General features: G+C 43.8%; 2 protein-coding genes across 2 annotated transcripts in view; one reads left to right on the top strand and one right to left on the bottom strand.

Moving 5' to 3' along the window:
• Nucleotides 1-789: 789 nt before the first annotated feature.
• Nucleotides 790-15,069, bottom strand: LOC148759154 (optineurin-like). Its single transcript, XM_088802113.1, has 4 exons — nucleotides 14,862-15,069; nucleotides 7,436-7,612; nucleotides 6,549-6,752; nucleotides 790-2,652 (listed from the first exon to the last, which is right to left on the bottom strand). The coding sequence occupies exons 2-4, from the start codon at nucleotides 7,599-7,601 to the stop codon at nucleotides 2,573-2,575; spliced, it is 450 nt and encodes a 149-aa protein (XP_088658239.1). The 5' UTR covers nucleotides 7,602-7,612; nucleotides 14,862-15,069; the 3' UTR covers nucleotides 790-2,572.
• A 788-nt stretch (nucleotides 15,070-15,857) lies between these two features.
• Nucleotides 15,858-27,415, top strand: part of LOC141570044 (ankyrin repeat domain-containing protein 26-like) — a 99,293-nt gene continuing 87,735 nt past the window's right edge. Inside the window, exon 1 of the mRNA XM_088795839.1 lies at nucleotides 15,858-16,458. The gene's annotated coding sequence lies outside the window, so the exon portion shown is untranslated. The remainder of the gene's footprint in view (nucleotides 16,459-27,415) is intronic.

Here is a 27,415-nt window from a genome sequence, read left to right as displayed (position 1 = left end):
TTTCTTTTAAAAATGTCTTGTAGTTTTCAGCATATAGGTCTTTCACATCCTTGGTTAAGTTTATTCCTAGGTATTTTATTCTTTTTGCTGCAATTGCAAAAGGAATTGTTTTTTGCATTTCTTTTTCTGAGATTTCATTGATAGTATATAGGAATGCAATGGACTTTTGTACGTTGATTTTGTAGCCGGCAGCTTTACCATATTCGTTGATTATTTCTAATACCTTTTTGGGGGAGTCTTTAGGGTTTTCTATATATAGCATCATGTCATCTGCAAAGAGTGATAATTTAACTTCTTCATTCCCAATTTGGATACCTTTCATTTCTTTCTCTTGCCTGGTTGTTCTGGCAAGGACTTCCAACACTATGTTGAAAAGCAGAGGTGATAGGGGACAGCCCTGTCGTGTTCCTGAACGTAGAGCAAAGGGCTTCAGTTTTTCACCATTAATTATGAGATTAGCTGAGGGTTTGTCATACATAGCCTTTATTAAGTACAAGTATTTTCCTTCTATACCTATTTTATTAAGTGTTTTAATCATACATGGCTGTTGTATCTTGTCAAATGCTTTTTCTGCATCAATTGATATAATCATATGATTTTTGTCCTTTATTTTGTTTATGTGATGTAGCACATTGATGGATTTGCAGATGTTGAACCATCTTTGTGCCCCTGGGATGAACCCTGCTTGGTTGTGATGGATAATCTTTTTAATGCATTGTTGCATTCAATTTGCTAGAATTTTGTTTTAGGATTTTTGCATCTGTATTCATCAGAGATATTGGTCTGTAGTTTTCTTTTTTGTGTTGTCCTTACCAGGTGTTGGTATCAGGGTAAAGTTGGCCACATAAAATGAGATAGGGAGTACTGTCTCTTCTTCAATTTTTTGGAAGAGTTTGAGCAGGATTGGTATTAGATCCTCTTTGAAGGTTTGGTAGAATTCACTGGTGAAGCCATCTGGTCCCGGACTTTTGTTTTTGGGAAGGTTTTGGAAGAATGGTTCAATTTCGTTACTGGTGATCGGTCTGTTTAGATTTTCCAGTTCTTCATGGTTCAGCCTAGGAAGGCTATATGTATGTATGTAAGAACTTGTCCATTTCTTCTAGGTTATTGGATTTGGTGGCATATAGTCTTTCATAGTATTCTCGGATGATCCTTTCTATTTGCACCCATGATAACTTCCCCTTTTTCATTTCTGATTTTGTTAATTAGTGTCTTCTCTCTTTTTATCTTAGTGAGTCTAGCATGTGTGTGTGATGACGATGATGGGGATGAAAGACAGTTAAATATTCATCCTTCATAGTGGGAGATCAATAAACTATGTTGAAAACAGGGGGGATATTTTAAGGGGCAATTTAAGCCTGATATGTGGAGGTAAATATGGAAAGAACCAGCTAAATTTGTTGAAAGTGGTTATCTGGGGAAGCAGGAAAAGCAGGTGGGGCGTGGCCCAGGAGCTGCAGTTTTTCTATACAGAGTTGTGGAACAACCGAATCTTAAACTGTGTGACAGCAAAACTGGTTTTTAAAAAAGAACTTAGTGGTGATAAAAAGTAAAACAAACAATATTGGTATCTTGCAAATTGCCAGACTTCACTGGTGCACAGGCTCAGTTCCTGGTTCAGCAAGTAAGTGGGTTAGGAGCCATTTGGTGCAGGGTTGAAGGAGAGCCTTTGTCATACCACTCACTCATCCACAGTGTTTTGACCTACATTTGAACTACAGCTTATTTTCATTTTCTAGGGCGAATTTTCCAATTCGGGTTGAATTTCCTTGCTGCTTCTCAATTCTCCTGGGTCACACTTCTTACACACTTCCCCTCTCCTTACTGGCTGTCAGTTTAAGTTTGTTTAGAAAACACAAATTACGTGACATATTAAACTTGACAAACAATGAAAGACAAATCTACTGTTCCCTCTCCCCACAAACCACCTAATTTTTTCAGAATCAATTTTATACTGTCTACACCCCTATTTCTTGTGATTATTGAAAATGAAGATTAACTTACTTCTTTGAGAAAAACACATGCTGAGTCTTGGGATGTGCTTTCATCATATCTCACATAGTATGTAAATCAAGCCAGGATGTTCAGGTATCAGGGATTTTAGTTCTAGGTTTCAGCCCGACCTTAGTTAGGAGGAACTCGTCAACCTGATACCCACGTAGAAAACATTAGTCTTGGCAACTAATCACTGACTTACCGGTTGTTAAATACTGAGAAGGCCGGTTGTCAGGACACACTGGGAAAAAGAAGGACGATCTCTTTTGTCATAAAAGGTAGTCGATATTTTTCCATTTCAGCAATGATCACCCTTACAAGCATTATGTGATACTTAAGAAATAAGAGCCAATTTATCTTTGCTACACTGAAATTTTCCCACTACTTGGCTCCTCTGTGTTGAAAAGAAATGGTGGTATTTGTATCAACTGTCCAGGTGAGGTTTTGTAATTTGCTTAAAACAAAACCAAAGCCAAAACACTTACAGCCATCCTAATTTCAACAAAGGAGTTTTCAGAGTGCTTTTGAGTTCAGCTTGAGTTGTAATTCAGACACAATGCCCAGCAGATCTGCCTTTTCAGCTTGAAGGCACGCCACCTGGGTCTTTAGCTGTTCCATTTCCTGTTCTGCTACTGCCTTGGGGTCCCCAGTGGGGTCCTGGAAATGACGAGGAACAAAGCAAATTAACTAATCAAACTAAGAACCTGGCTTTCAAACTCAAGTGCTCCACACCCACTGGGAAGGCAGTTTTTCAACATCTTTGTCACCTATGCTTTACAACAGAATATTCCAGCTTGTCCTTGGCAATTTATTTTGACATAACATTTTCATATCATTTTACTGTATTCAAATAACAGCAAATTAAAATCACCTCATGAAAGAAAGGCTTCCTCAGCATGCTGGAATAATCTGATATTATGAAAATAACCAACCAGACCTTGGCAATGGTAGACTTGCAAATTTTAGTCCAGAATATCAGAAAATAAGGATAAAATGCTGCCAAAATTCAACCTCTTGCTTTTTATTTTACTCCACAAGTGCACACCCACCCCCTCGCTCCCCATACCTGTCATGTCCACTTAGAAGCCAAAGCATCAAGGACATCACTTGGCACAGTAACAGCAAAACACAATGAAAGGTCCAAAATTCTCCCAGGTATATAGTCTGGATACTATAATACTCTGGGTTGGTGCTTTAAGATGCTAAACTTAAGTCTGGTGAGAAATAAGCAAATTGAAAGTTCACAGGCTGGTATGAAAGCTTAAAAAAAATTAAATTTCAGGCTCTATAAACATTAATATTTCACCAATACATCAAGTACGTGTTGTGTTCAGCCAGATGCAATCACTGCATACGACAAAGTCGGAAGAAAGACCCTGTTTAGAGGCAAGGTTTTACTTGGGAGCAGGGAGAACAGACTCGACTCCACACTCAGCTAATCAGTGTACGTGCTGCCATGAGCACATTCACTTAATGTCTTGGCCTCAGTTTACTTGAGTTAGAAAGAAAGACATGGCACACAGGGTCTCTGGTCTCTTCCAGCTCTGACCTTCTCGGCCTCTCTGATTTCCTCCTCAGGAAACCTTCACTACTCTTGAGGGCATGGCACCACCAGAAATATGTACACTTGAGATTGTCAGAGGAGGCAACACATCAGAAAACTGACATGCACCGCACACATACCCCTCTCTGTGACAGCTTTCCTAAGGGATGGTAACCAGGCCCAAAGGTTCGCAGTGGAACCAAAAAGTATCAGAAGGGCATGTGCCTGGAACATAAACCAGCTCGTCCATGAAATGTTAAAAACTGATGGACGGGTATTAGCTTGCAGCAGGGAGGTGCCCCTCCTACCATCGAGATCATGCTCTTCCTTCATTTGCAGCATTTCCTTGCTGGGAAACTAGCACAGGACTTTGAGCAAAGCAACTCCTTGTGAAACGGAAGAGTCAGGTCTGCAAGGAAAGATTAAGAGCCTGTGCCATCTCTCTTAGTAATGACTCACACCAAAGAAACGTACATGTAAAGGAAGGACAACATACAAGGAAAGGTACCACTGAGCCTGGAACCAGGAAGCAGACAGATGAAGGCAAGACTACATAGGATCATTAGGAATCTTCACATTTACCCACCTGATCTGTCAGAAAACATTTTATGGAATGGATTTTTTAAAACTACCTTGGCAGGAAGGTAGGAAATAGAGTTTTATTTTTTTTAAAAAGGAAGAGGCTTAGAGCTTTATTTGACTTTTCTGTCTCCTTATAAAAGAATGTTCCTGGAATGAAGTTTTAAACAAGTGTCTGAGGACCAGGGCTATAAGGCCATGACACTAGAACCTCTGACTGTCAGGTTAATTTTCTTTTTCACAATTCTGAGCATCTCTTAAATGCCTTTGAGAAAATATGAATCTATTTGTTTGGCCATAGACACCTTGTACTCTAACACTTTAAATGTCTCTCTATTTTACCCCCGAGAGTCTGTTCACTGACTTCCTGGACTAGAACTCCCATGGTTTATTTTCTAGGATCTCAGCCCCAATTCCACCATTTGTCACACTGTCCTCACTTTTAGTCACTTACCATTGACTTTGTGAAACACAGCAACTTCTCTGTCTTTCTCTGTATTTAGATAATATCTCCATCCTACTGTCCTAGCAACGTGCCCAGTTGATATCCCATTCTATAATCCAAGAGGAAAAGCCTGTCTAATGACCTTCGCCTAGCAGTCTGCAATTAAAATTTAAAAACTACTCTGTAGAGACATTATATAGAGTATAATTCAGTGAAATCAAACAGAACCATTAATGCCTCTGCCTCACCCTGAGGATTGGAAGGCAGATCTCTAGAGGAAATTTCCAACTCTCTTCCCTGTGTAGGACAAAACACTTGAGAAGCCCTGATGCTGAGGGGGGATTCCCCCCTGTGGGAACAGTGGCAAACATGGGCCAGCATGAGTGAGACAAGTCCCAGGCCTTGAGAGCTTTACTAAGTGAGGAAGATGACCGCCTAAATCTAAAAACCACCTCAAGGGAGGCAAGGGGTCAGCCCGGGAGGCACAGTTTGGGGGGGAGAAGGCTGATGACCAAGGGTATTAAAGAGCCCCAAGTATCTCATTGTCGCAAATACCCAAGTCTTGTGTCCCAAGGACTCGTTTCTGAGTCCTGCTTGTAGCTCACTTCGACAGATCGCCTACACTGACACAAGCTGTCCACAGTTTCAACTTCTGATCTCAACTTCTTCCAATGCTGGGCTCTGTAAGAAAACCTCCAGGCAGACAATCTCAAACTGCTTCTGGAAGCTTCCTTTTTGGCTTCAATGTGCTAGGTCCCAGCCGGCTGAAGCCAACTGTCAGTTCACCTCCCAAAAGCCAAGGGAGGAAAACCATATAAGACATTTTCTTCCAGAGAATAGAAAATTACTCATATGTCCCAGGTGTAATCATTTCTTCAGAGTATTACACCTCAAAAACATTCAGACAATGAGCGATTTCCCCCCAAACGTGACTTAATGCTCTTCCAACTGGAAGACACGTTGAAGCATCAGTTGTGGTAAGCCTTATCCACAGTGAAACATTTCCAACACTAACATGAATGTATTAAAGCTCAATGTTTCCATTGTCTCACGAGCACGAGTTGATGAGTAGATCACTGATACCAACTGATACTTTTCTAAACAACTTTTCATTCTTTAGATTATTCTATACCATCCCCTTTTCATTACTTTCTTTCCATTTTATTTCTCTGTTCACATTCTTTACCCATTCAAGGAATTAGAGATCATCAAAGTTCAAGGTAAAGTCTCAAGAAAGATCACCGATATCTGGAGTTACGTCCTCCCTGAATCAACCCAGTGCTCTGTCCTCCAAAGAGTTAAGATCCAGGTTTGGAAGAAAATGAACAGCAGTTGTGTCCATGTAAACAAATAATACCCAGTGAGCGCGAGCAACCAGGCAGAGGCTGCACATCTGCTCTGCTTTGTTTTTCACTAACATCTTTGATACCCACTCTTGGCTGTGAGCGTATTTCCCAGGTTCTTTGGGTCAGTGAAAACACGGCAACCCTGTATAATCTTCTATCACAAGATGACATTTCTTAAACCATCTTTCAGAAGTAAATGTACAATGAAAAGTGATGAATCTATCTTAGACAGAGAGGAAGGACAAGGTCAACAAGTAACACTTCTGAGTAACAGATTTCTTAAAATGCAATTTTATATCACAGACACACACTAAAAACACACTTGGATGGTTCTAGGTAGAGGTCCTTCTGCACTGTCTGTAATGAATACAAAATGTTAGTTTATAACTGCAACATTCTTTTGACTATAATCAATACGGTCAAAGCTTTACAAATTTCTTTCCCCCAACAGTGATTATTCATGGCCCTTAAAACTGCAACCAATCTTCTCAGCAAGAACACTTCTTTCAAGGTAATGCAAAACATCTGTCTAACCTGAACCATGAAAGGCTTTGATCTAGAAGTCCAGACAAATAAGGTTCTACAAATAAGATACTACAAATATTAGTAAAATAAAATCACAGCCAATCAGTCTGCTCACCTGGAATGACATTTCTGTTTTCCCCTTTTAGTTTTCCAAGTTCTTCCTTCAATTTTTCATTTTCATGACTCAAGGCCATTAGGCGTTCTTTGGCTTCTTTGCTCTGGATCTCAAATAACAGGCGTTCTTCTTTCCGTTTCTCTGTCCAGGCTGAAAGCTCCTCAAATCGTCCTTTCATAGCTTGGTTATTTAGCTTCATGGCTTCTGTATGGGGTTCAGAGTGAGGGTGTCACACACCAGGGGACTGAACCTGACTTCATGAATCTCACTGCCCCTCAGACCCCTTCACCAGGAGGCTCTGGATCTAAAGATGCCATGTTGGGCCTGGGCCTAAGGGTCAGCCAGAAGAAGACTGTAGCAAGATGAGGGGCTTTTGTTTTCAGACAGGACCAGCGGGTCTAAGGGTATTTCTAGTCCTCATAAGACTCAAGACAATAAAATTGATTTGGGTACCTCCATATAGCACAAGTACCTGTGTATAACTACAAAGACTAACCAGATTCAAACACAGGTCCTGCCAAAAGCCATGGCTTGAGATATTAGAATGCTTCCTCTTAACAAAGTAATGATATTTAGGACTAACTCTACAATAATAGCAGCCTTCTTTCGTTCTGTTTCCTTTCTTTCGTTCTGTTTCCTTTCAAATTAGCTAAATGTCATTATGCCATTTCCCTGAGACACATAAAATACTTTTTATTCTTACCTTCACCCAAAAGTAAACAATGAAAGCAGCTTTAGCCTTACTGAAAGCTTAATTCTGTGCTCTTTCTGCTCCTTGGGAACCAGACAGAGAGCAGGGAGTTCAACAACAAGCCTTATTACAAAGGGTATTATATTCAGGAAGGTCCAGGGTGAATGGAGAAACACGGGGGCCAGGTGTTGCTTACCTTTCAGCTGATGGTTCTCCATCAGCAGCTTCTTCATTTGCTGCAGCAGCTCCTCTGGGGTGAATGTGTCCAGGTTTGGGTGAGCCAGATTGGGGGGTCCATTTCCTGTGGTTTCGTTGGGGCTGTCCCCCTTTTCAGTTAGGCAGTTAAGCTGTTGGTGGGACATGGCAACAGATCCTATGGAAAAGTTACAAACAGAAAATATAGCTGTCCGTCCTCTGCAAGGGCTCCCCATGAATCCCCCCAAATCCATTAGCAATTGCTAATATGTATTCCAAAAGTTGCCTACTTTCCCTCCCATCATATTTTGAATATTTTTTGACTCTTTTAAACAAAGGCTATCCTAGCTCAGTGTGTATGTGTGTGCACTTGGATGCCTGTGCATATGGGTGTGTAAAGGGGTACAGTGAGGAGCTGGGAAATGGAGGAGGAAGAAAAGGGCAAAAGGGCACGGCATCATGATGATCAGGAATCTTAGCAAGAGTCATTCAAGAGGATTTCCACATATATATATATGTATGTATGTATGTATGTATGTATGTATATGTATATCTGTGGATATGGGCAAAGCATCAATAAGCTGATTTTCCCATGCACATCATTCCATTCGAGTCTCCATATTGTGGGTGAATTGCATGGTATGTTAAGTATATTTCAATAAGCTGTTAACCTCCATATTTTATTTCTTGTATTTTTGGCTAAGAAGAAAGGGAGAACTAACACATTTCGGATGCTCACTATGTCCCGAATCACTGCATCAGACAGGTCAGTTCTAATCCTCACGGAAACTCAATTATATTTATTTTACAGGTGACAGAGCTGAGTTCACTGAGGTTTTATAGCTCTTCCAAGGTCACTTACGAAGAGGCACACCCAAGTAGCAAGGATGACTCCAAACCCAGACCTATAGGACCATAAAGGGATGACTGAATATTTAGGCTTCAATATTGGATCATTTTGCAAAGCACACTAAAAAGACTAAGAAATCTCGCCTAGTTATTGCATGTTCTGAGACTGTTTTAAGCATACCATTAACCTCTAGCGGGGGCAAAGCCGACGTCAATAAGAGACAAGTGTATCCCCACTCCACCTCTGTGGGGCCTATCACCTGGGCAAACAGAACTCTCTTCTCATGACTGGCTACATGCTACAGGCAAACATTTTCTTTTACACATTTCATGAAGAAGATGATAAGCCTTTTCACGAAACCCTGCAGTCAGTGAAGACGAGGAGAGAGAAGTCCACTCTCTGATGTCTCACTGCATCATCACGACTAAGAGTGCTCTCCCAGTGCCCATACAAGAAAAGGCAACCAAACACACTAATGCAGGGCGGTACTTCCACCCGATCCAACAGGAGGCGGCACCTGGGCTCTCTGGGGGTCCCCTGGAACCAGGAGACCGGCGACCTGCCTTTGGTCTAAAGGTACTTGTAGGAAATCAGAGATGGAGCTACTACTGATGGGACAGCAGGCCCCCAACAGTGTCACCTGTGTGACGTCTCCCTAGGGCAGCTAGCACAAGGAAGGGCATTCTCATGAGATTCTTTAATGAAGATGGCAATGTTGGGAAGTGAAAAAACACTGATAAAGTACAATATTCAAGTGTGAGCCGTTGAAGTCACCAATGTGCCCCATATCCCAATTCGTTTAGCAAAGAGGATACTGCTGACGTGCGCTCTCTGATAGTAACAGGGGACGAGAACGAACTGCTTTTGTTTTCCACAATAAAATAATCTGGACAAAAATAATTTGAATAAAGCCAGTTTCTGGCTCTCTATAAAATTCAGTTTTATACAGAATGATGTTGGTGCTAACATTTCATAAAATGGGTTTTTACTTAGTATCGGTGTTCCCATCAATTTTGCAGAGGAATACTAAAATTCTAGGTAATAGACCGAAAGATAAAATCCTTGTAACGTGTATCATTTACTTGTCCACATTAAATTTCCTCAGGTATTCGGTGATTACACTACACTTCGAAAAAGTAAATGGAAATATTTTACAGATTTTTTGAAAAAGTACCTAAGCAGGTATCCACAAATGTGTTTCGTTCCATTTTATTATATGCACACATTTCTCCTTAATAGTTTTTCCAAGAGAGGGGAAAGAGAAGGAAAGGAGAGGGGAGGAGAGAGGGAGGAAAGAAAACCACCCAGATATTTGTCCTCTTTGACTATCCTTTATGCCTCTACCAAGTCTTCAGACACACCACAAAGAAGTTAAACAGGTTCTAATTATTACATTGGTGCTTCTCACTTTTCCAGGTTGCCCAGATTTTATAAGGACACCAGGAAAAAAATAGGGTTATACTAAGGGAGACAGTAGAATAAACACTGGGTGCCAATAACCAGATGTGTGACCTCCAGATGTCACCTGACCTCTTGTGATGGTTAGCAAATGTGACTTATCTAGCAAATGGTCATTACAGTACTTTTCAGCTCAAAAAGTGTTCTTAAGCTTCTAATAAGGTCACAGTCCAACCCATACCATTCAACACATGCACCCTAACAGCCTCAGGGCCATGCCACCCTCTCACACTAATAATACACATGCCTATCCTAGTTATAGTAAAGCCTTTGCTACTCAGCACTGATAGGAAAAATTATTTGGTAATGCAGATGTCACAGTAAATAAACAGTTAGCCTGTATGCTGAATATAAGTATGTAAATACCAAAATGATAAGCATGTAAATTAGTACCAAAATATTACTAACAGCAATTTAACTGACTTGTGGTGACTCAAAGAGAACTTTATGATTTTAGAATATTTCAAGGGGCCTCATTATGATTTATCACAGTACAGTGCATATGTGAAAGGTCTCTTGGTAGAATGCCACTTAGAAGAAGCTGAGTACTTACCCTGTTTTTAACAACACATTGAGCTACTTTCAATGAAACACAGAGATGTATTATACATCCTTGAACGCATCTTCAAAGGTTATGGAAATTGGCACTAAGCCATTTATTCCAAGGTTCTACCTGATTCCAGATTTTTCCATAAAAGTCCAACTAATGTGGATCTGAAATGTGTCATTTACAAGCAAAGGTGATATTTAACTACAGAAGGCTGAATTGATTTAACACGGGATTTGTCAAGATTTCCCTGATGAGGAAGAAAGAGAGCTACATAGAAGGTCCAAAGATCAAAAGCAAAATCTCGGGGATTTTATTCCCAGATCCACTATTTGAATTCCCGATTATATATTTTTATCATTCTTAACTCCAGAATGATAAATTCTGGAATTGCTTAACTACTTGTAGTTATAGCAATGGCTTGACTTTGTAGGCATGAGCTTAAATCTCATCCCTGAGTTGGGCTTTAAAATGATCCAGTCCAACTCCTTATTCTGGCTCTGGCGGCCCAAGATGGCGGATCAGACATTTAACCCTGGTCTTGAACAAAAGAAAAATAAGAAAAAAATAAGTCTTGTCTGGCTTTTGCGGCAGATGGTCATATAGACCAGGCGTAAATGACATCAATGACAGAAACTATGAGCAATGACCTTAGCAGGCAACTGCCCATTATATTACAGGATCGTTCTGATTGTCAGAAAGTCATTTTGTATTGAACTTAAATCTGCCTTATACTGACTTCCACCCACTAGACATTGGACCAGTGGGAATACCGCTGTTTCCCCAAAAATAAAACCTGGCCGGGCAATCAACTCTAATGCATCTTGCGGAGCAAAAATTAATATAAGACCCGGACTTATTTTACTATAAGACCCAGTCTTATCTAACATAATACCTGTCTTATATTAATTTTTGCTCCACAAGACGCTTTAGAGCTAATTGTCCGGCTAGGTCTTATTTTCGGGGAAGCACAATAATACAGAATAAGTCTAACCCTACACTGTTGTGGTTGATTCTCCAAATTTGCTGATTAAGTATTCATAGGTTCAATCCCCATGTGAATGAAGAAATTTTAAACAGTGAAAACCTATTTGGTGATCTGAGACAATAGCTGGTTATTGGCAAATTCCGGTTTGGGTTCACAAGGAAGCTGAGTGACATTCTGTCGCATCCAGCGCAACAGGGGCAGTGAGGGTGCGAGAAGGGGCGGTTTGGGTTAAGTTTTTAAGAAAGAAACAAACAGAGACTTAATGCAGTTAAATCTCTCTGAAGGCCAGGGGTCTCTCAGTCTCAGAGGACTGGAGCCCAGAATAAGGCCTACGGGGGGTTTTTATTGAATAGGTATACAAAAACAAGAGAAACCAACCTTGTTTCTTACACAGTCTCTGAAACTCACACATCATAACAGAAAAACATTTATCTCAATCACCCATTGTCAGTCAACAGCTGAAGCACAAGGTCCCACAATGTCCTAATTAAGGTATGTACCCTTTGTCAGTCAACAGCTGAAGCACAAGGTCCCACAATGTCCTAAATTAAGGTTATTTTGTAACAGTGCCCTTGAGCTAAGTGGAGAGAACTGATCTTTATTGTTTTTGTAACTTCTCTCACAAACAGGTGCCAGGGAAAAGCCAGAGCCGGCAACAGCTTTTCCCAGGCAGGGGGAAGGGGAGGCTAGGCCCCTTCCCATATTTTTCTAAAGCAGCTCATTGGGGGTCCCCACTCGGTTCCGCCTGGCTTAGGTTGTATCTCCTGTGAGATATCTTACCCGTCTTTGGCTGCAAACCTTCTTTTGGGGACCAGACAGAGAGACCTAAGGTGTAAACTTGAGGATGGAACAAAGTCCCAGAAAGGCACAGTCTCACAGACTCTTCTTTCCTTAAGGAAAGACACGGGGGGACAGTTGGCTAGGCTGTTGTGTGACTACAACATTCCAAGACTGCATCAACTAAACCCATCCCCATCCTGGGGAAATAACTCTAAGTATGTATCCTTCTAGGGGAATAAAAACAACGCTCATCTTTTATGCCAGAAATGGTATTCTGATTTTGTAATTGGGTAATATACGGAAAATGAAAATAGATTTCACCTCATCATCCCAGGCAGAAACCTGGGAGTTGTGTTTGATTCTTCCCATTTCCTCTTCCTCTAAGTCTAATGGGTCACTAATGGGTCACCAAAGGCTGTCACTTCCGCCCCCTCTCCGTCCTCGCCAGCTTAGGTCAGACCCTTCTTGTATTGTCTGGACTATAGATATCAACGTTGCACTCTACAGAGTACAGGATTTCTGCCTATTTTGTCCACAGCACCTAGGACATTACCTGGTATATTTGGGGGTCCAACAAATACTTGCTGAATGAAATTTCATAGCCTCCTACACAGTCTGACTCTCAGATCGTTCCCTCTCAGCCCACTGTTTTTTTTCCCCAACATGAGCTCATCTGGCTGCTTAAAACCCTTCCCATACAAGACAGAGGTCCAGCTCCTTCCTGAGAGACAAATAGGGCCTTTCAGGATCTGTCTGTCACTTAGTCACCAATATCATCTCCTGTCGCCATGCCACTCACACCCAGAGGACATTACAGAGCTCACAGTTCCCTGCACTCTTGCTTCTACGCCCTTGTATCTGTGTTCTGCCCTGTGCTTCAAATGAATGGCCCCCTTTTGCCCTGACAAACAGCCACTGGACAGTTCAATGTCCAGCTCAAGGAGATGTCCCGTTCTTTCCTCTGTGTACCCAATAGCGCGTTCCACCTGTGTTCCACCTCCCTGGCCCTTTTCTGCAAAGTGTTCACCCCATGCCCGTCCATCTTCCTGTCCAACTTAGGCCATGGTCTCTATTTCATTCTTCCCAGATACTGGCACACAGCAGGCCCTCAGGAAATGTTTGTTGAAATGATATGAAAATATAGTTTAACAAGGTATTTTAAAGTCTAACACTAATGAAACACTTCCTGCTGTGTAGGTGACAAACCCACACGCTAGTATTACGAGTTTTGCTACAGTTCTACGGCATTCACTTCCAGATTCTTAAATTCAACTTTTAAAACTTACCTTGAAAATTAGTACTGTTTTTTATATTACTATTAGGTTGGTGCAAAAGTAATTGAGGTTTTTGCATTCATTTTTAACCTTTTAAGCCACAATTACTTTTGCACCAACTTAATGCAAAGGTATCTGGACATCATTTCATAACATATATTCTGTTATTCAATCCTCATGCACATCAAAGTGAAAACAATGAAAACTTGTAATATATTTTTTTCTGCATGAAATAGATGTTAATTTCAAAAAGACAAAGTTTACTTTTTTCCTTTTCCTTTGTATTTACTGTTCCATAGATTCCAAAGAACATATCACACAGTTCAAGTATCTAGAAAACTCACAAGAAGCAGGGCTCGGAGATCTACTTAAAGGGGCGGCTTCCACAGTAAGGTAATAAATACAATGACCAGTTCCTTTCAACAATAAGTTTCTTTTGGTTTTTGGAGGGTTTATTTGGATTCCATAGCATAAGACGCAACCTGAGGTCAATTACACAAAGACACTACTTTTATAATGCTGTTCACAATATCTAAAGAACTACTGAAACCGTCCCAGCAGAAAAGCGGACCGTTCATCCCAAAGACTCTAATCATTGTCTCCTCTCTCCAGGGTAGTCCCTTCCAGGGCGGTCCCTGGCCCGGCCTCCTCAGGGTCTCCCAGCTGACTACAGACTGGGCAGGGCCTGAGGGTTAGCCTGGCCCCTAGACAAAGAGCAAGGGGGGTTTGCCGTTCACATTGCCACTTGCTGAACCAGATCTCAGGCTTTCCATGTCCTACCACCACTTTACGGGCCTACAGCTTTGGTTTTCCTTAAATATGTCTGTGGCACACATTTCCGTACAACAGTTTTCCTGGTGGAGGAGGCAGACGAACCTGGTTTCATTTTCTCTGTTCCATGTTTATTGTCTCCAGCTTACACATCTCCAACAGTAAAAGCAATTCCTCAGCCTCATGAAACATTCACATTCTCTGTCTAAATACAAGTATAAAAGTATGTATATACACATTTACACACACACACACGTACTAGACACAACGGTTTATGAAGATTCCTTTCAGGTGGCTGTTCAGTATCCCACCACCTGAGAGAAGTCATTTGTTCTCCAGTGTTCCTGGGCCGTTTCCTAAAGCTAGAGTATTTTCAGTTTTTCACGTCTCCCAAAGGTGTACCCTTAACCACTTCCCTTGTAATGAGGCACTAGCTGCACAGTGATTCCCAACCCGCGGGAGGGTATCACTTTAAACCACGTTTGCGACCTACAGAGGAAAGTCACCTGCCGCCAGCCAGGCCGGTGCAGAGGGGGGAAGGGCGCTCAGGGATGGCCGCCCTCGCGGCCCTTTCCCACCAGGTGAGGATCCGCCGGGAACTGGAAACCCTCCCACAGGAGGGGACGCCCCACCCCTCGCCACCCACTCCCCTACTGGCTCAGGATGGCAGGGAAGGGGTCTGCGGGAACAGCTTCCAGGGTAGATAGAGAAGGAGCCACCGCCTCGCCCAACCCCTACCCGCCCCCGGCCCCGGACCACCCCGCGCGCGCGCTCCCGCCTTTTCCCGGTCACTGCTTCCTCGGCATCGTGCCCGCCGGGGGAGGCTCGGTACCCGGATGCAAACGCGGACCAGAGGACACGCGGGAGGGCGGCAGCGGGGACTCGGGGAGCCTCGGGCTGACTTGCCGCCTTGCGACCCCGCCCAGCGACGCTCAGCTGACTGCCGTATGGGCTTCCCCGCCGCGGCGGGGAATGTCCCGAGCCCCGCCCCGACAGGCCCCGCGCCCCGACAGGCCCCGCCCCGACAGGCCCCGCCCCGACAGGCCCCGCCCCGACAGGCCCCGCCCCCGACAGGCCCCGCCCCCGACAGGCCCCGCCCCGACAGGCCCCGCCCCGACAGGCCGCCCCGCCCCCGACAGGCCCCGCCCTCCGAAGGCTCCAGCCCACCGAGGGCCCTGCCCCAAGTGTCCTTCCGCCCCTCTTCCCTGTGCCGACTCCCGCTGGCTCTAGGCGCCGACCGGGATAATGAGGATTGCGCCAAGGTGTCAGTGTGATAACCGTGACGAACGGCGTTAATCAAAATAAATTATTAATTAAACCATGTGTGCGGAGTCGTTCTTCCCCGCGGGGGTCCCTATATAAAGCCATATCCACAGGGGGTCGCTGCACCCCGTGGAAAGAGGAGGATGGTCCCAAGCATCCTTGGAACTAGGCGTCGATCTCTATTAAAAGCCTTACATCTGGATGTAGGTAACTGAGCACGCATGGCTTTCCACCTGATTTTACGCTTAAAATAGACCTTTAAAGGCTGCGGGATGCTTTTTCCGCTTTTGTTACCAGGGAACAAAACACCTGGTTTTGTTCCTGGATGTTTCAGCTGCCCCAGGCAGGGGGATTACTGCATTGACCTGGATTGTACCTGGGAAGCAGGGGTATTGCTATACTGGACCAGAGGAGGGAAGATGCTTCCGGATTTGTCAGAATTAAAAGGAAGGAAACAAGACGAGGAAGGAGGGAGAACCGCGCGAGTTTGCAGTCTAAGCACGGTGAGCAGGAACGAGCACACCTGACGCAGAAGTCATCTGATCTCAGCGGTCGGAGCACCAGGCAGGCAATGGGACCCTCGAGCAAGACTGGAAAACAGCAATTAGGGCGGGGTTGCAGGTGGTCTGGAAGAGTGTCTGGGAGCCGGTTTGCGCTGAAGACCAAGAAGGACGTCATACCTGGAAGCCTTGATTTTGGAATGAAGGAGCTGACGCTGCTGAAATCAGTGGGAATAAGCAGCGTGTGGATGAGCATCCACGCTGCTCACTGATGAGATGGAAATGAGCCGCAGGCACGGGGATGCGGGGGAATCCTAATACAAGTGGCAAGAGGCATATGCTCCCTTTCCTGGCATCCTGGAAAGATCCCGCAGGATTCTGCTTCGCTATCTAGACCGCCTGCTCCGGGCCGGCTCCTCCTGCCTGGCCCTTCACACCACCCTGAGGTTAACCCCCGGGAGCAGAGCAGGGGCAGCTAGCGAGTTAGTAACTGCCCCCAGACTCACTTCCAGAGCGCCCCTCCTGGGCCTGGTAGGCGTGCCTGGGCTGAGTCACACTCCACTGGGCTTTCTTCTATTTTAAACCATAGTAAGGTAAGATGAACTGAGTATGAGAGAAGCTGGGGAGGGGGGAGGGGATAGGGGGGTGGGACTGGAGGAAGCTCATATGCAATACTGCCCATGCTACAGAGTGGGAAGGTTGGGGATGAGTTTCTGGTACAGAAAGTGGTCAAGGGAATTTTCTCTCCACCTCCTTGCTCCCAGCAGGAAGGACCTCTGAGGCATTGAGCACCTCCACCACTTCTTACTATGCAGCTATGTGACCTTGGACAAATTACACGCTGGTGCTGTGCCTCATTCGCTCTCTGTAAAATGGGGGCAGGACTACGGATCCCTAATAACAAAAAGTTCCGAGAACCAAACCCTTTCTTAATTCACTTAAAGACAAAACCTGACCTAAACTGATGTACATAAAGCCTTTTACAGGCTTTAGACCACTTGTGATTATTTGTTTCCCTGAAGGCACATTGACTAGTTTGTATGAGAAGTGCTTCAGATCCTCTTGGGGAGTTATGTTATATAAATTCCAGGCATGTGTTACCTTGCTAACATCCAAACAATTCTGAATTCTGAATCAGAGCTTGCTGCAAAGGCTTGAAATCTACAGCACCTACTGCCTCGTGTCCTGGTGAGGATTAAAGGAAGAATGCATGTAAAATGCTCAGAACAATGCCTGGTGCAGTGTTAATTGTATTATTAGATTGCTAGTGTTAGAGCCGGCTTTGTTTCTCAGCCTGACTAGTCCAGGCGGTACCTCATTCCTCTGTCACACTTCCAGGAGTAGATGGACTCTAAGTGCCCCTAAGAAAACTGAAACTGTACCTTGCTTTTAGCTGTTCGCTGATGTGGTTTTGTGGTAGGGTATTTAGGGAGGTACTCCTTCGTTTATGTAAATGATCTCTGTGCTCCTCCCCACCCCCTAGCTCCTTCTGTTTGAAGAAGGCAGCTAATCCCTGTGTTTCCTACTTCAAGGGCATTTGCACCATCCTTTTGAGAGAGCTCATTCTCACTAAACACCTTATATATCCCAGGTGTCATGGTGGGGAAAGGGGAGATAGGCTGGATGGGGTAGGGGGCTTTTCAGCAGTTGGAGAGAAGAATGACTACTCTAGAGTGGAAGGGGTGGGGATTGGTGGTCTCCTGAGCCCCTGCCGCACCAGGCAAGCTCTTGGTGTCACACAGCTGTGTGATGCATCTATTAGATCTAGAGAACCTGGCCCCACAGTTTTGGCAGATTCTGGAGTCCACACTTGTCACTGGAAATAATAGAGCAGCCTGCCTTCTCCTTAGAAGAACCCTTGTGTTGGGTAATGAGGGTATCAGCAGCAAGATTAATGGGCTGAAGAACAAGTGGTCCTGATTCCAATGGTACTGAAGGCCCTTCTAGATTTTTGCAAGACCCTAGAGAAGGAGAACCTCCACTCCAGGCCGCAGTGATGCCTGACAGTGGATCTCCCTACATCCCTACTGGCACGGGCTGAGTGGAAAGTAAAGCTATGTAATATTTTTATGTACATCTGAGCTAGTAAACTAATATTCATACTTGGGACACCAGATCCAAAAGATCTACCTAGACCATGATTGTATATATATAGATATGAAATGTCTGGAAAAGGGAAACAGAGACAGAAAGCAGACCTGGGCTTGGCTGGTGCTGGGAGTAGCTTTGACTGCAAACAAGCTCGAGGGTATTTTTGGGGTGATGAAAATATTCTAAAACTGGATTGTAATGACTGCACAACTATTAGTGTAATTAAAATCACTGAGTTTACAGTTATAATGGATGAATTTTGTGGCATGTAAATTATACTTCAGTCGAGTTGCAGAAAAACACCAAAAAGAACAGTAGAGCCTGAGGTAAATAATCATATTGTCCCAGAAAGGATATGTCCCTTCTCCTGTTGGGCCAACATCTACTCAGTAGCTGAGCTGGTCTGGGCTTCCTTTGAGCTTTAGATTCAGTTCACCATTGACTCCAAATATTCTGAGGATGGGTTCCTCGAAAAGTTCAACAGAATTACCACATGACCCAGCAATCCCACTTCTAGACATACACCTGAATGAATTGGAAAGAGGGACTCAGACTGATTTCCTCTTACTCATATGCAGCATCTGCTTGTACAGTCTGAGGAGTGAGGTGTGTAATCGAGGCCTCCATCAGAAAGAGGCTCTGGGAGTAGACTCTCAACTGCCGCCAATTTGCAGCAGATTCAGCCAAGTATCTTGAATCCCAGGGAAAATGGCACCGCTTTATGAAACGCCAGAGAGTGTGTGTTTGTATGTGTGTGTGTGTGTGTGTGTGTGTGTGTGTGTGTGGTCCTTGTTCCTCTCCTTCATCCTATGTCCCTAACACAGTCTCTCCCCCAAATTCCTGGAGACTTAATTGTCTTCTGTGAGATGATAAAAGCCAGCTCCCACGCACACTGGCCCCAGCTCCCATTGATGCTTTCTCAACCTGTGCATCCTGCTCCGACCTTCTTTTGCCTCAGCCATTCCATAGCCCATGCCAAAGAGGTCTGCTCCAAACTGAGACCTGACCATGCTGGTCCCCTGCTGAGATGCCCTTGGGAGATTCGATCCCCATCTCCTACCAGCTTACGCATTCATGCCCACCGCACCCGTGTCATTTCCAGTCACCTTGCAGTGTTGTCCCTGTCACACTGCGTGTATGTCTTTCCTTGCTACCCTTCTCATGCTGTCTGCCCACTTCCATTCCCTTCCTCTGTTCCTGGCTTCTATCCTTTTGTTCTTTGAGGCTCAGCTCAGCTGAAACCTCCTCCAGCCATTCTTCAGATTGGGTTGGGTGCCCCATCCCTGTGTGTCTATAATAACATTAGCAGGCTTTGACTGCTGTGCTTACAACCTTGCACCCATGGGGCTTTGTTCTGTTTGTTTGTTTTGATCTTTTTTCTTTCTATTCTGTAAGCGACTTAGGGAGAAATCACGTATTGAGATTCTCACCCCCATCTCTACCCCAGCTTTATAGCTACAGAGCATAGAACAGTGGCTCTCTCATTGAAATCAATCAATAAATGCTTCTTAATTATCAAATGTGTGTGTGTGTGTGTGTGTTTGGGATATGGCGGAGGTTAACAGTTGTCCAATTATCTATTGCTGTATAACAACCCCCCTCCCAACCACACAATTTTTGGCTTAAAACTGTTAAAATAAAAAACAAACAGAGACCAACCTTGAAAATTCCCTGAGCAGATAAAATTAATTTAGTCATACCAGCAAAGCTTAATTTAGCTGATTTTGCAAGTCTAACTTGACCTGGTTCATTTCTTGCTTATGCCTCTGGAAATCAGAAGCAAAACTTGAACTCTTTCCCAAGGTTGATATGAGGTAACTGCTGACCTATTTCCCTGTCATTTAAGAAAATTCTAATGTAATAACCAATCCCTGTGAAGAACAGTCACTGCTTTCTCACTCTATAAGCTGTGAGATTTATAGCAATATTCCATGTTTGGGTTTGAAATGTTCTTACTTTGCAAACTGTCTTTTGGTGTGAACCCAATAACCTTTTACTAATCACTACTTTGGTGATTTGTTGGTTTTACTTCTGTTATTTCTGAACTTTTGACAAAACAGTAACAATTATTTTGCTCATGAATGTGGGAGTTAGTCGGGCTCTGCTTGGCGGTTCTTGACTGAATTCTTTCGGCAGTCAGATGGCATCTCAAAACCTGGGAAGACTCAAAGGGCTGGGGCTCCGTGGGCTCCTTCCCCCCTGTATACCTCCCACTCCATGCACATGGCTGCTTCAGGGTAGCTAGACTTCTTCCATATGATCCAAAGTGGACTTCCTCTGCCCTGCCACCCCCCCCCCCATTCTGATTGTCATCTATTCAGTTTTGGGAGGGTACAGCCCCCAGACTCCAAGATGGTTTTGGAGGTGTGGTTTTCCTACTTTCAGTGTCTCTTTGACTAAGTTTCAGGTCAGTTGCTCCGTTGCGTTTCCCTCAGCACCTGAGGCTGAAAACTCTTTCCCAGGTTTTTTGGCAGTTGACTGTTTGTCTCCCCAACATCACAAAAATGGCCCATTGGAAGCCAAGGAGTTGAGAGAAACCCTTGGGAGATCTGACTGGCAGATTTCAGGTCAAGAAAAAATAAAATTCATGAGTTTTTTGGGGGTCGGGGGGAAACTTCTGTTTTCTTTCCCAGTTCTTCTAGGTCCAGATCTCTGACATTTGAATGGGTTCCTCTTTTACTTTCCCTCATTTGTCACAGATAACATCTTAATCAGTAATTTGCAACAATAGAGTAATTTTTTTGCATACTATTTCATGCAATAGATGCTTTTTGTAAAAAGACAAGCTTTTCGATGATAAGCCATAAAAATGATCGTTAAGAGTTTGGCAGCTAAGCAGGAAAGACAGCCAGCAGTCTCAAGACTTGGGCTCAGATCCTCTCGCCACCATTTAATAGTTGCTTCACTTCTCTGAGTATCGGTGTCCTCATCTGAAAAACGGATAACACCTGCCTTACTCGCCTTCTAAAATCATAAGGATCAAAGCTGGTGGAAGCTCAGATGTTGCACCTGCCTGAGTCTGGACAGTGGGTGAGGGAAGGGCTCAGCGGGGAATCCATGGTTTCTGCCAGCGCTTCTGCTGTGGGGAGGCTGCCCCTCGGGCTCTCGCTCTGCAGCCAGATGATTTGCTTCCTCCCTGTGTGTCCCTGGCGCCTTTCGAGCTGCTGCCCCAGAGCTGGAACTCAGAATGAGTGAGTCAGTCAGCAAAATGCTCTTCTCCACTTCTCCTGCCTGGCCCAAACTGACTCATCTATCCAGTCTCAGATGAAACATCATTTCCTTAAGAAAGCCTTCCTTGGGGCTGCCGGTTAGCTCCCTTGGTTAGAGCGCGGTATGCTTGACGGCAAAGTTGCCGGCTCGATCCCTGCATGGGCCACTGTGAGCTGCGCCCTCCACAACTGGATTGAAACAACTACTTGGCTTGGAGCTGATGGGTCCTGGAAAAACACACTTAAAATAAATAAAAGTTAAAAAAAGAAAGAAAGTCTTCCTTGAGCACGCCCCACCAGGCCCCACTCTCCTGGACTAGGGTCAGGAAATAGATAGCAGATATTAGGATAAAAAAAGCTTTAAAAATTAAGAATCTAATCAAGGCTGAAGAAGTTAGCTACAACCTCAGTGAAGATTACAGATTTCTCTGCGCAGATGGAAGAAGTCAGAAATGGCATCCCTTCAACTCAGAAAAGCTCAACCGTATAAAGAACTCAGACACGATATAGTAACTGTGAAAAGGGCTCATTCTTAAATTCTCCTAACATTGAAGATACTAGAATGTTTCAACTTAAATACATTTACAATCAGATTACAATTAGATGATTTTAGATGGGAATTATAAGGCTGACTTCTTGGTCCAATTAGGCAAATTTTCTTAAACATTGCAACTACATAAATACCAAATATGCACACTCCTTAACGTAAAAAAAAAAAAGTCAAAACACATAACTCTTAAAGATTTAACGCATGCTTTAATTCTAAATCTTCCTGGGGTTAAAAGAAGCTTCTTCTGTAGTAGGCAGAATTCTAAGATGACTCCCACCCCTTGCGTATGGGTGGAACTTGGAAATATGATGAGATGTTATTCCCATGACTAGATTACTAACCAGTTAACTTTGAACAAATCAAAACAGATTCCTGGAAGGGCCTGCCTTAACCAGGCAAGCCTTTACAAGGTGAAGCATCGGAGTAATGTGCTCCTGCTGACTTTGAAGATATAGCTGACCCCTGACCAACAGACAGAAAAAACACTGGGACCTCAGCCCTACAACCACAAGGAATTCGATTATGCCAGCAACCAGTGAACTTGGAAGAGGATCTTTAGATGAGAACCACAGCCCCAGATTTCAGCCCGATGACACCCTGATCTTACCTGTGCGTGAACTCCTAATCCACAGAAACTTTGTAATAGAAAACTACTATTCCCTCTGTGGTGGGCTGAATTGTGTCCCTTCACCCAAATATGTTGAAACACTGACCCCCTTATGACCTTATTTGGAAATAGGGTCTTCGCAGATGTAATCAAGTTAAGAGGAGGTCATACTGAATAAGGGTGGGCCCTAAATCTGATGACTGGCATCCTTATAAGGAGAGGGAGATTTGGGGACACACTTGCACACACACAGGGAAGATGGTCAAGTGATGATGCAGGCAGAAACTGGAGTGATGTAGCTAAAACTCAGGGAATGGTAAGGCATGGATGCAGACATCAGATCTGGATCCTAGACAGTCGCACTAGCTGGGCTTTTGGGACACTCATCTCTCCTGGTTCTCCTCCTGCCATTTTCAGTGGCCCCTTCTACTCAGCATCCTTGCTGGCACTCCTCCTATTGCCCTCTAATGGCTGGAGTCCTCAGGGCTCCGTCCGGGCTCTACCCTCTGAGTCTCTCGCCAGGTGATCTTGTCATTCCCTTGTCTTTAAATCCCATCGATGTGTTGATTACACCAAACTTGACATCCCCATGTCAGGCGCCTTGAGTTTCCTTCTGGAACATACAAAAGCAGGTCTGATGGCATCCCCGTCCAGCAATGCCGAGGATGCCACCCGACCCCCCCACCTTCATTCTTCATTTGACTTCCTTCAGATCTCAGTGAGCTTACATTTAACCTTCTCTGACCGACGTAGCATTGGATCCATGTCACTTCATCCTGCTCATTTCCTTCTCAGTATTTTTTCATTCCCTACAATGTTATTCACTTCTTGTTCACTTGACTGTTATTGGTTGTACTCTCTAGAATTTTAGCTCCATGAGGAGACCATGTCTCTCGTTTACTTTTCTGGGCCCAGAGCCACGCAAAGTGCCTGACCAAAAGCAGCTGCTCAGCAATACCTGATGAACACATGAAAGGTTGTCCTGAGCAGGTCACCTAACCTTGCTGAGGTAATTCCATCTATTCTATAATTTTAAGAGGATTCTATGGGATATAAGGTGGTATACTTGGAAGAGCCCAGTCTGCTACCTGGCACATAGCAGATGTTTATTAAAAGTTAGTAAATGTAAATTAAATGTTATTTCCTTCCCCTTTTTCTGGGCCATACATAATAAGCTTATAACATGCACCTAAAAGCCCTTCATTAAATCTGGTGTGATGCACGTCACATAGTTCTAAACTGAGTGTACTTATTATCTAGTATACAGATGCACTGGGCTGTGTTCTCAGAGACAATGATTTAAATGGTGTGTATCCTGCTATGTGTCAAAGTTTGAGATCCAGTTATATGGAGTATACATTAAAGTGCAGTACTGGGTGTATTAGTCAAAGTTCTCCCGAAGGGAAAAACACAATAGAAGACTGTCTGTCTGTGTGTCTGTCTGTCTGTCTGTCTATCTTCTATCTATCTATCTATCATCTATCTATCTATCTATCTATCTATCTATCTATCATCAGTAGGGTAGGCTGGCAGGCTGGACATTTAGGTAAGACTTGATGTTGCAGTCTTGAGTCTGAATCACACAGGGAGCAGGCTGGAAACACAGGCAGGATTTTATGCTTCGGTCTTGAAGAAAATTCCTTCCATTTTGGGAAACTTCAGTCTTTGCTCTTAGGGCCTTCAACTGGACGAGGCCCACCGCATTATGAAGGGTAGTAAGCTTTACTCAAAGGTACTGATTTAAATATTAATCACATCTAAAATATACCTTCACAAAAACATCCAGATTGGTGTGTGACCATACAACTTGGCATTCTGTCCTAGCTAAATTAACCATGACACTGGGCAAATATTTTAATGATCAATTTTAAGAAGAATGTTGAAATAGTCTAATATTATGTTGAAATAGTCTAATATTTCTTCAGTTTTAGCCTGAGTTTCATGGAGAACCTATAATACAAAATCCTTACTCCTTCTTGCAGGAGTTTGTTATTGATTTTTCTTTTCAGTGTTTTCCCCATTAGTCTAAACAGATTCAATACTTTGGAGGTGGGAAAACAGTTCTTAGTTAGGAGTTTATTAATCATTACTCACCCAGACTGGCAAGTCTAGAAGTCTCTCTCCTTAAAAGAAAGACATCTGTGTGTCATATACCCCACTTCAAATATTGTTTATTATTTCATTCAAAAAGCCACAAAAACAAAACAAACAAAACAAACCAATTCCAGACCACTAGTCACTATGCTGGATGCTAGTTACAATGACAAAATGTGGCTTTGGTTTTCTAATTGTTTTTTGCTGGTTGTCACAGGGCCCCTTAAATCTCATGACTTGTTTGACTAAAGAAAACAGGCACTTCATGAAACTGCAAAGGAAATGGAAAGGAAGTAGCAGGAAAGACCCCTTAGCTTCTGAGATACTCATTAGAAGTTGGGAGAGATTTGTCATGAAGTGATATAAAGCATTTTTCCAGCAGGAAACAATTTGTTGAGAATAGTTCCAGGTATGCAGTGGGCCTCCTGATGCTCATTAAGTCTAATCTGATTTTCTCAGCCTGTGACTATCTGTGTCCGGTAGAAGGCGCCAAAGGAAAGCACTCATATTGGCTGAGACCCTTTCTTTTGCTCCATTTTAGTGTGACATGTGGATCAGAATAAGAAGTGGACAAGAAAATAGTTGCTTCTCCTCGCACGTGGTATATTGTAGAATAATGGAAAGGTAGGTCAAACACAGACTTCCCAGTAAAACGGCACCTAGACACAGAGTTAGCACAGGAAATTGTGTGTGTGTGTTTGTGGGGGGGGGGGGGGGGGGGACAGAGCCCCAGAGAGTAGTTTACAGGCTCTCGGCCTCACGTGAAGGGGTGCTGGCTCGGGTGGTGGATGGCCGTGGGCTGTGGCTGATTGGCCATCGGCTGTGGCCTGTTAGCCGATTGGCCGCTGGTATAACTGCTACGGCTACGGAGGAGAGCCGAGGACTGCCGAGGATTGCCGAGGAGCTGAGCAGAGCCGAAGAGAGCGGAAGAGGAGAGCCGAGAAGAGCGGAAGAGAGGAGAGGAACAGAGTCAAGAGAGTGGAGGAGAGTCGTCGGTCGGTCGGTTGGCGGAAAGGCGGGCGGCAGGTCGCGCGTCCAGTGGGCCCAGCCTCCAGTGAGACCATAGTGGTATGACTCCCCTACCTATGGCTCCGTGGGAGTTCCTTTTTGGCCTCACCATATCCTGCGTTCTTATGTGGGGAGCGGGAGCAGAGACCCCGCAGGCCGCCCCGCCTGAAAAATGGGGCAGCGAGCAGGGTCTCCCGCTCGACAGTGTGTGCACGTGAGTGCGCACGCGTTTCTGAAATGAAACAGCAAAGAACGGAAGTGATGAAAAATTCTTCAAGAAAAGGTGACCAGAAAGTATTCTAGAAAAACCTATGAAGATAATTAAAAAGTTGGAGAAGATGAGAGAGAGAGAGGAGAGCTCAAGTGAACATAAGACTTGGAACTTGGGTGAAAAGTATTAATATGGGGAACTCCAGAAGAAGGGGTCCTAGTCCTCTGTTTCTTGTAGTCCTCATAATAGTGAATGGAATTTCAGTGAATACCATATAAGTGGAGGATGAGGGGAAAAGACACCAAATCATTTAGAACCAATTCAGTGGAATTCTTTGTGTCAAGGGACTTAAAAGTCTAGTGCTCACAAACTGCATGTGGTACCTGTTGGGGAAGGTGGAAGTCAAAGCTTTAGGTACTCACAGAGGAAGCACCCTACTGTGGAAAGGAGACAAGAAAAAAGCAAAGTTGAGTTGGAATGGTAGACCTACTGGGTTCACCTTCTGTTTGTTACACTTTTAGAATCTCCCATTAAAAGAACCGATAAGGTGGAAGATGCCCAGAGAGATTTTCTGCCGGCTGCAGTTAAAGGATCTCTTGCTCAGTTTAGAAGCTGCTTCCAGAGCGTGACCATCGACATAATTTGGAAAAAGTTCCCTGTGTCCTATGCCACCCATCCAGAGACATTTCAAAAAGGAACACAAAGGAGAGCACTAATGACGTATTCTTGTGAGCACACACAGGTGACCACTGAAGACGAGACTAAGAAGCTACCATAGATTCTTCCTGAGAATGTTGCTTCTCTCAGGGTTCCCTGCAAGTTATAAAACTCCTAAGTGAACCAATGCTACAGGACGAATAGATAATGCATAACAATATACAAATGTTATAGGCTTTGCAATTTACTTCAATTCCAAGTAACTTCCAACATTGGGTGCCAAAAAACTAGACGTTCCTTTCTTCCAGGAGACTTGATTTCTTACTCAAAGAGTATGCCATCCAGGTTGTTAAAAGTTTGAGCTGAATTATAAAATCTTTGGAAGGGAGTGGTGCTTAGTCCACGTTATTCCAATTAATCATTCAAAAAAGATCTCCTAAACATACTCCGATAAACCAGTGGCTGTTAAATTTGTGTGCTAAAGAATTGTTACCAGGAATGACATTGTACCTCGTTCTTCTGCTGGGCTAGTAAGGTATTTGTCGTCCTCACGAATAGGATGTGTACTTGGATAAGCAGGATGTCCTCCTCCTTTCTCTGACTTTTAACAACGTATCTCTTTGATTTAGAGGTATGTGCAAACCTGGAATCCTGCTGGGCAGCTGCAAGAAGTCTTGACCCAAGTAGGAGCTGCAGCAAAGGGTTTTCTAACTGGGGCTAAGTCTCTCTTTCTCCTGCTCGTTACTATCTACCTAACTACCCCATCAGAATCACCTGAGGTTCAGGTTAAGATGCAGATTCCTCGGCCCAAACTTCACACTGTCTGAGTAGAGATTGGGGGTAGAGCCTAGGAATTTGAATGTTAAACAATCATTTCAGATGACTTCAATGCAGAAGAGCGAAGGACCTCTTTTAGAGAAATATTGCCCTGAGCAAAGGCAGATTGGTCAATCAGAGAGGACTTGAAGCTCACTTCTCCATTCATTCATTTTTTCATTCATTTATTCATTTACTTACTCCCTCTCTCCTGAACACATTAATTCAACACACATTTCTGGTGCCTTAACATTGTACTTGGTGATGTGGGACATAGTAAATATAAAGAGACTCAGTTCTTGCTCGA

Source organism: Rhinolophus sinicus, chromosome 1, assembly GCF_057876585.1.
Source record: "Rhinolophus sinicus isolate RSI-liver-muscle chromosome 1, RSI-T2T, whole genome shotgun sequence".
NCBI lineage: Eukaryota > Metazoa > Chordata > Mammalia > Chiroptera > Rhinolophidae > Rhinolophus > Rhinolophus sinicus.
Note: the sequence above shows the minus strand (reverse complement) of the source record. Positions and strands in the feature narration are given on the sequence as shown.

Excerpts from the sequence above, each read along its gene's own strand:
- LOC148759154 (XM_088802113.1), bottom strand. The coding sequence starts at position 7,601 with ATGTCCCACCAACAGCTTAACTGCCTAACTGAAAAGGGGGACAGCCCC. Across the intron at positions 6,753-7,435 it reads GGAGAACCATCAGCTGAAAG|AAGCCATGAAGCTAAATAAC; the intron begins GTAAGCAACACC and ends AACCCCATACAG. Across the intron at positions 2,653-6,548 it reads AAACAGAAATGTCATTCCAG|GACCCCACTGGGGACCCCAA; the intron begins GTGAGCAGACTG and ends CGTCATTTCCAG.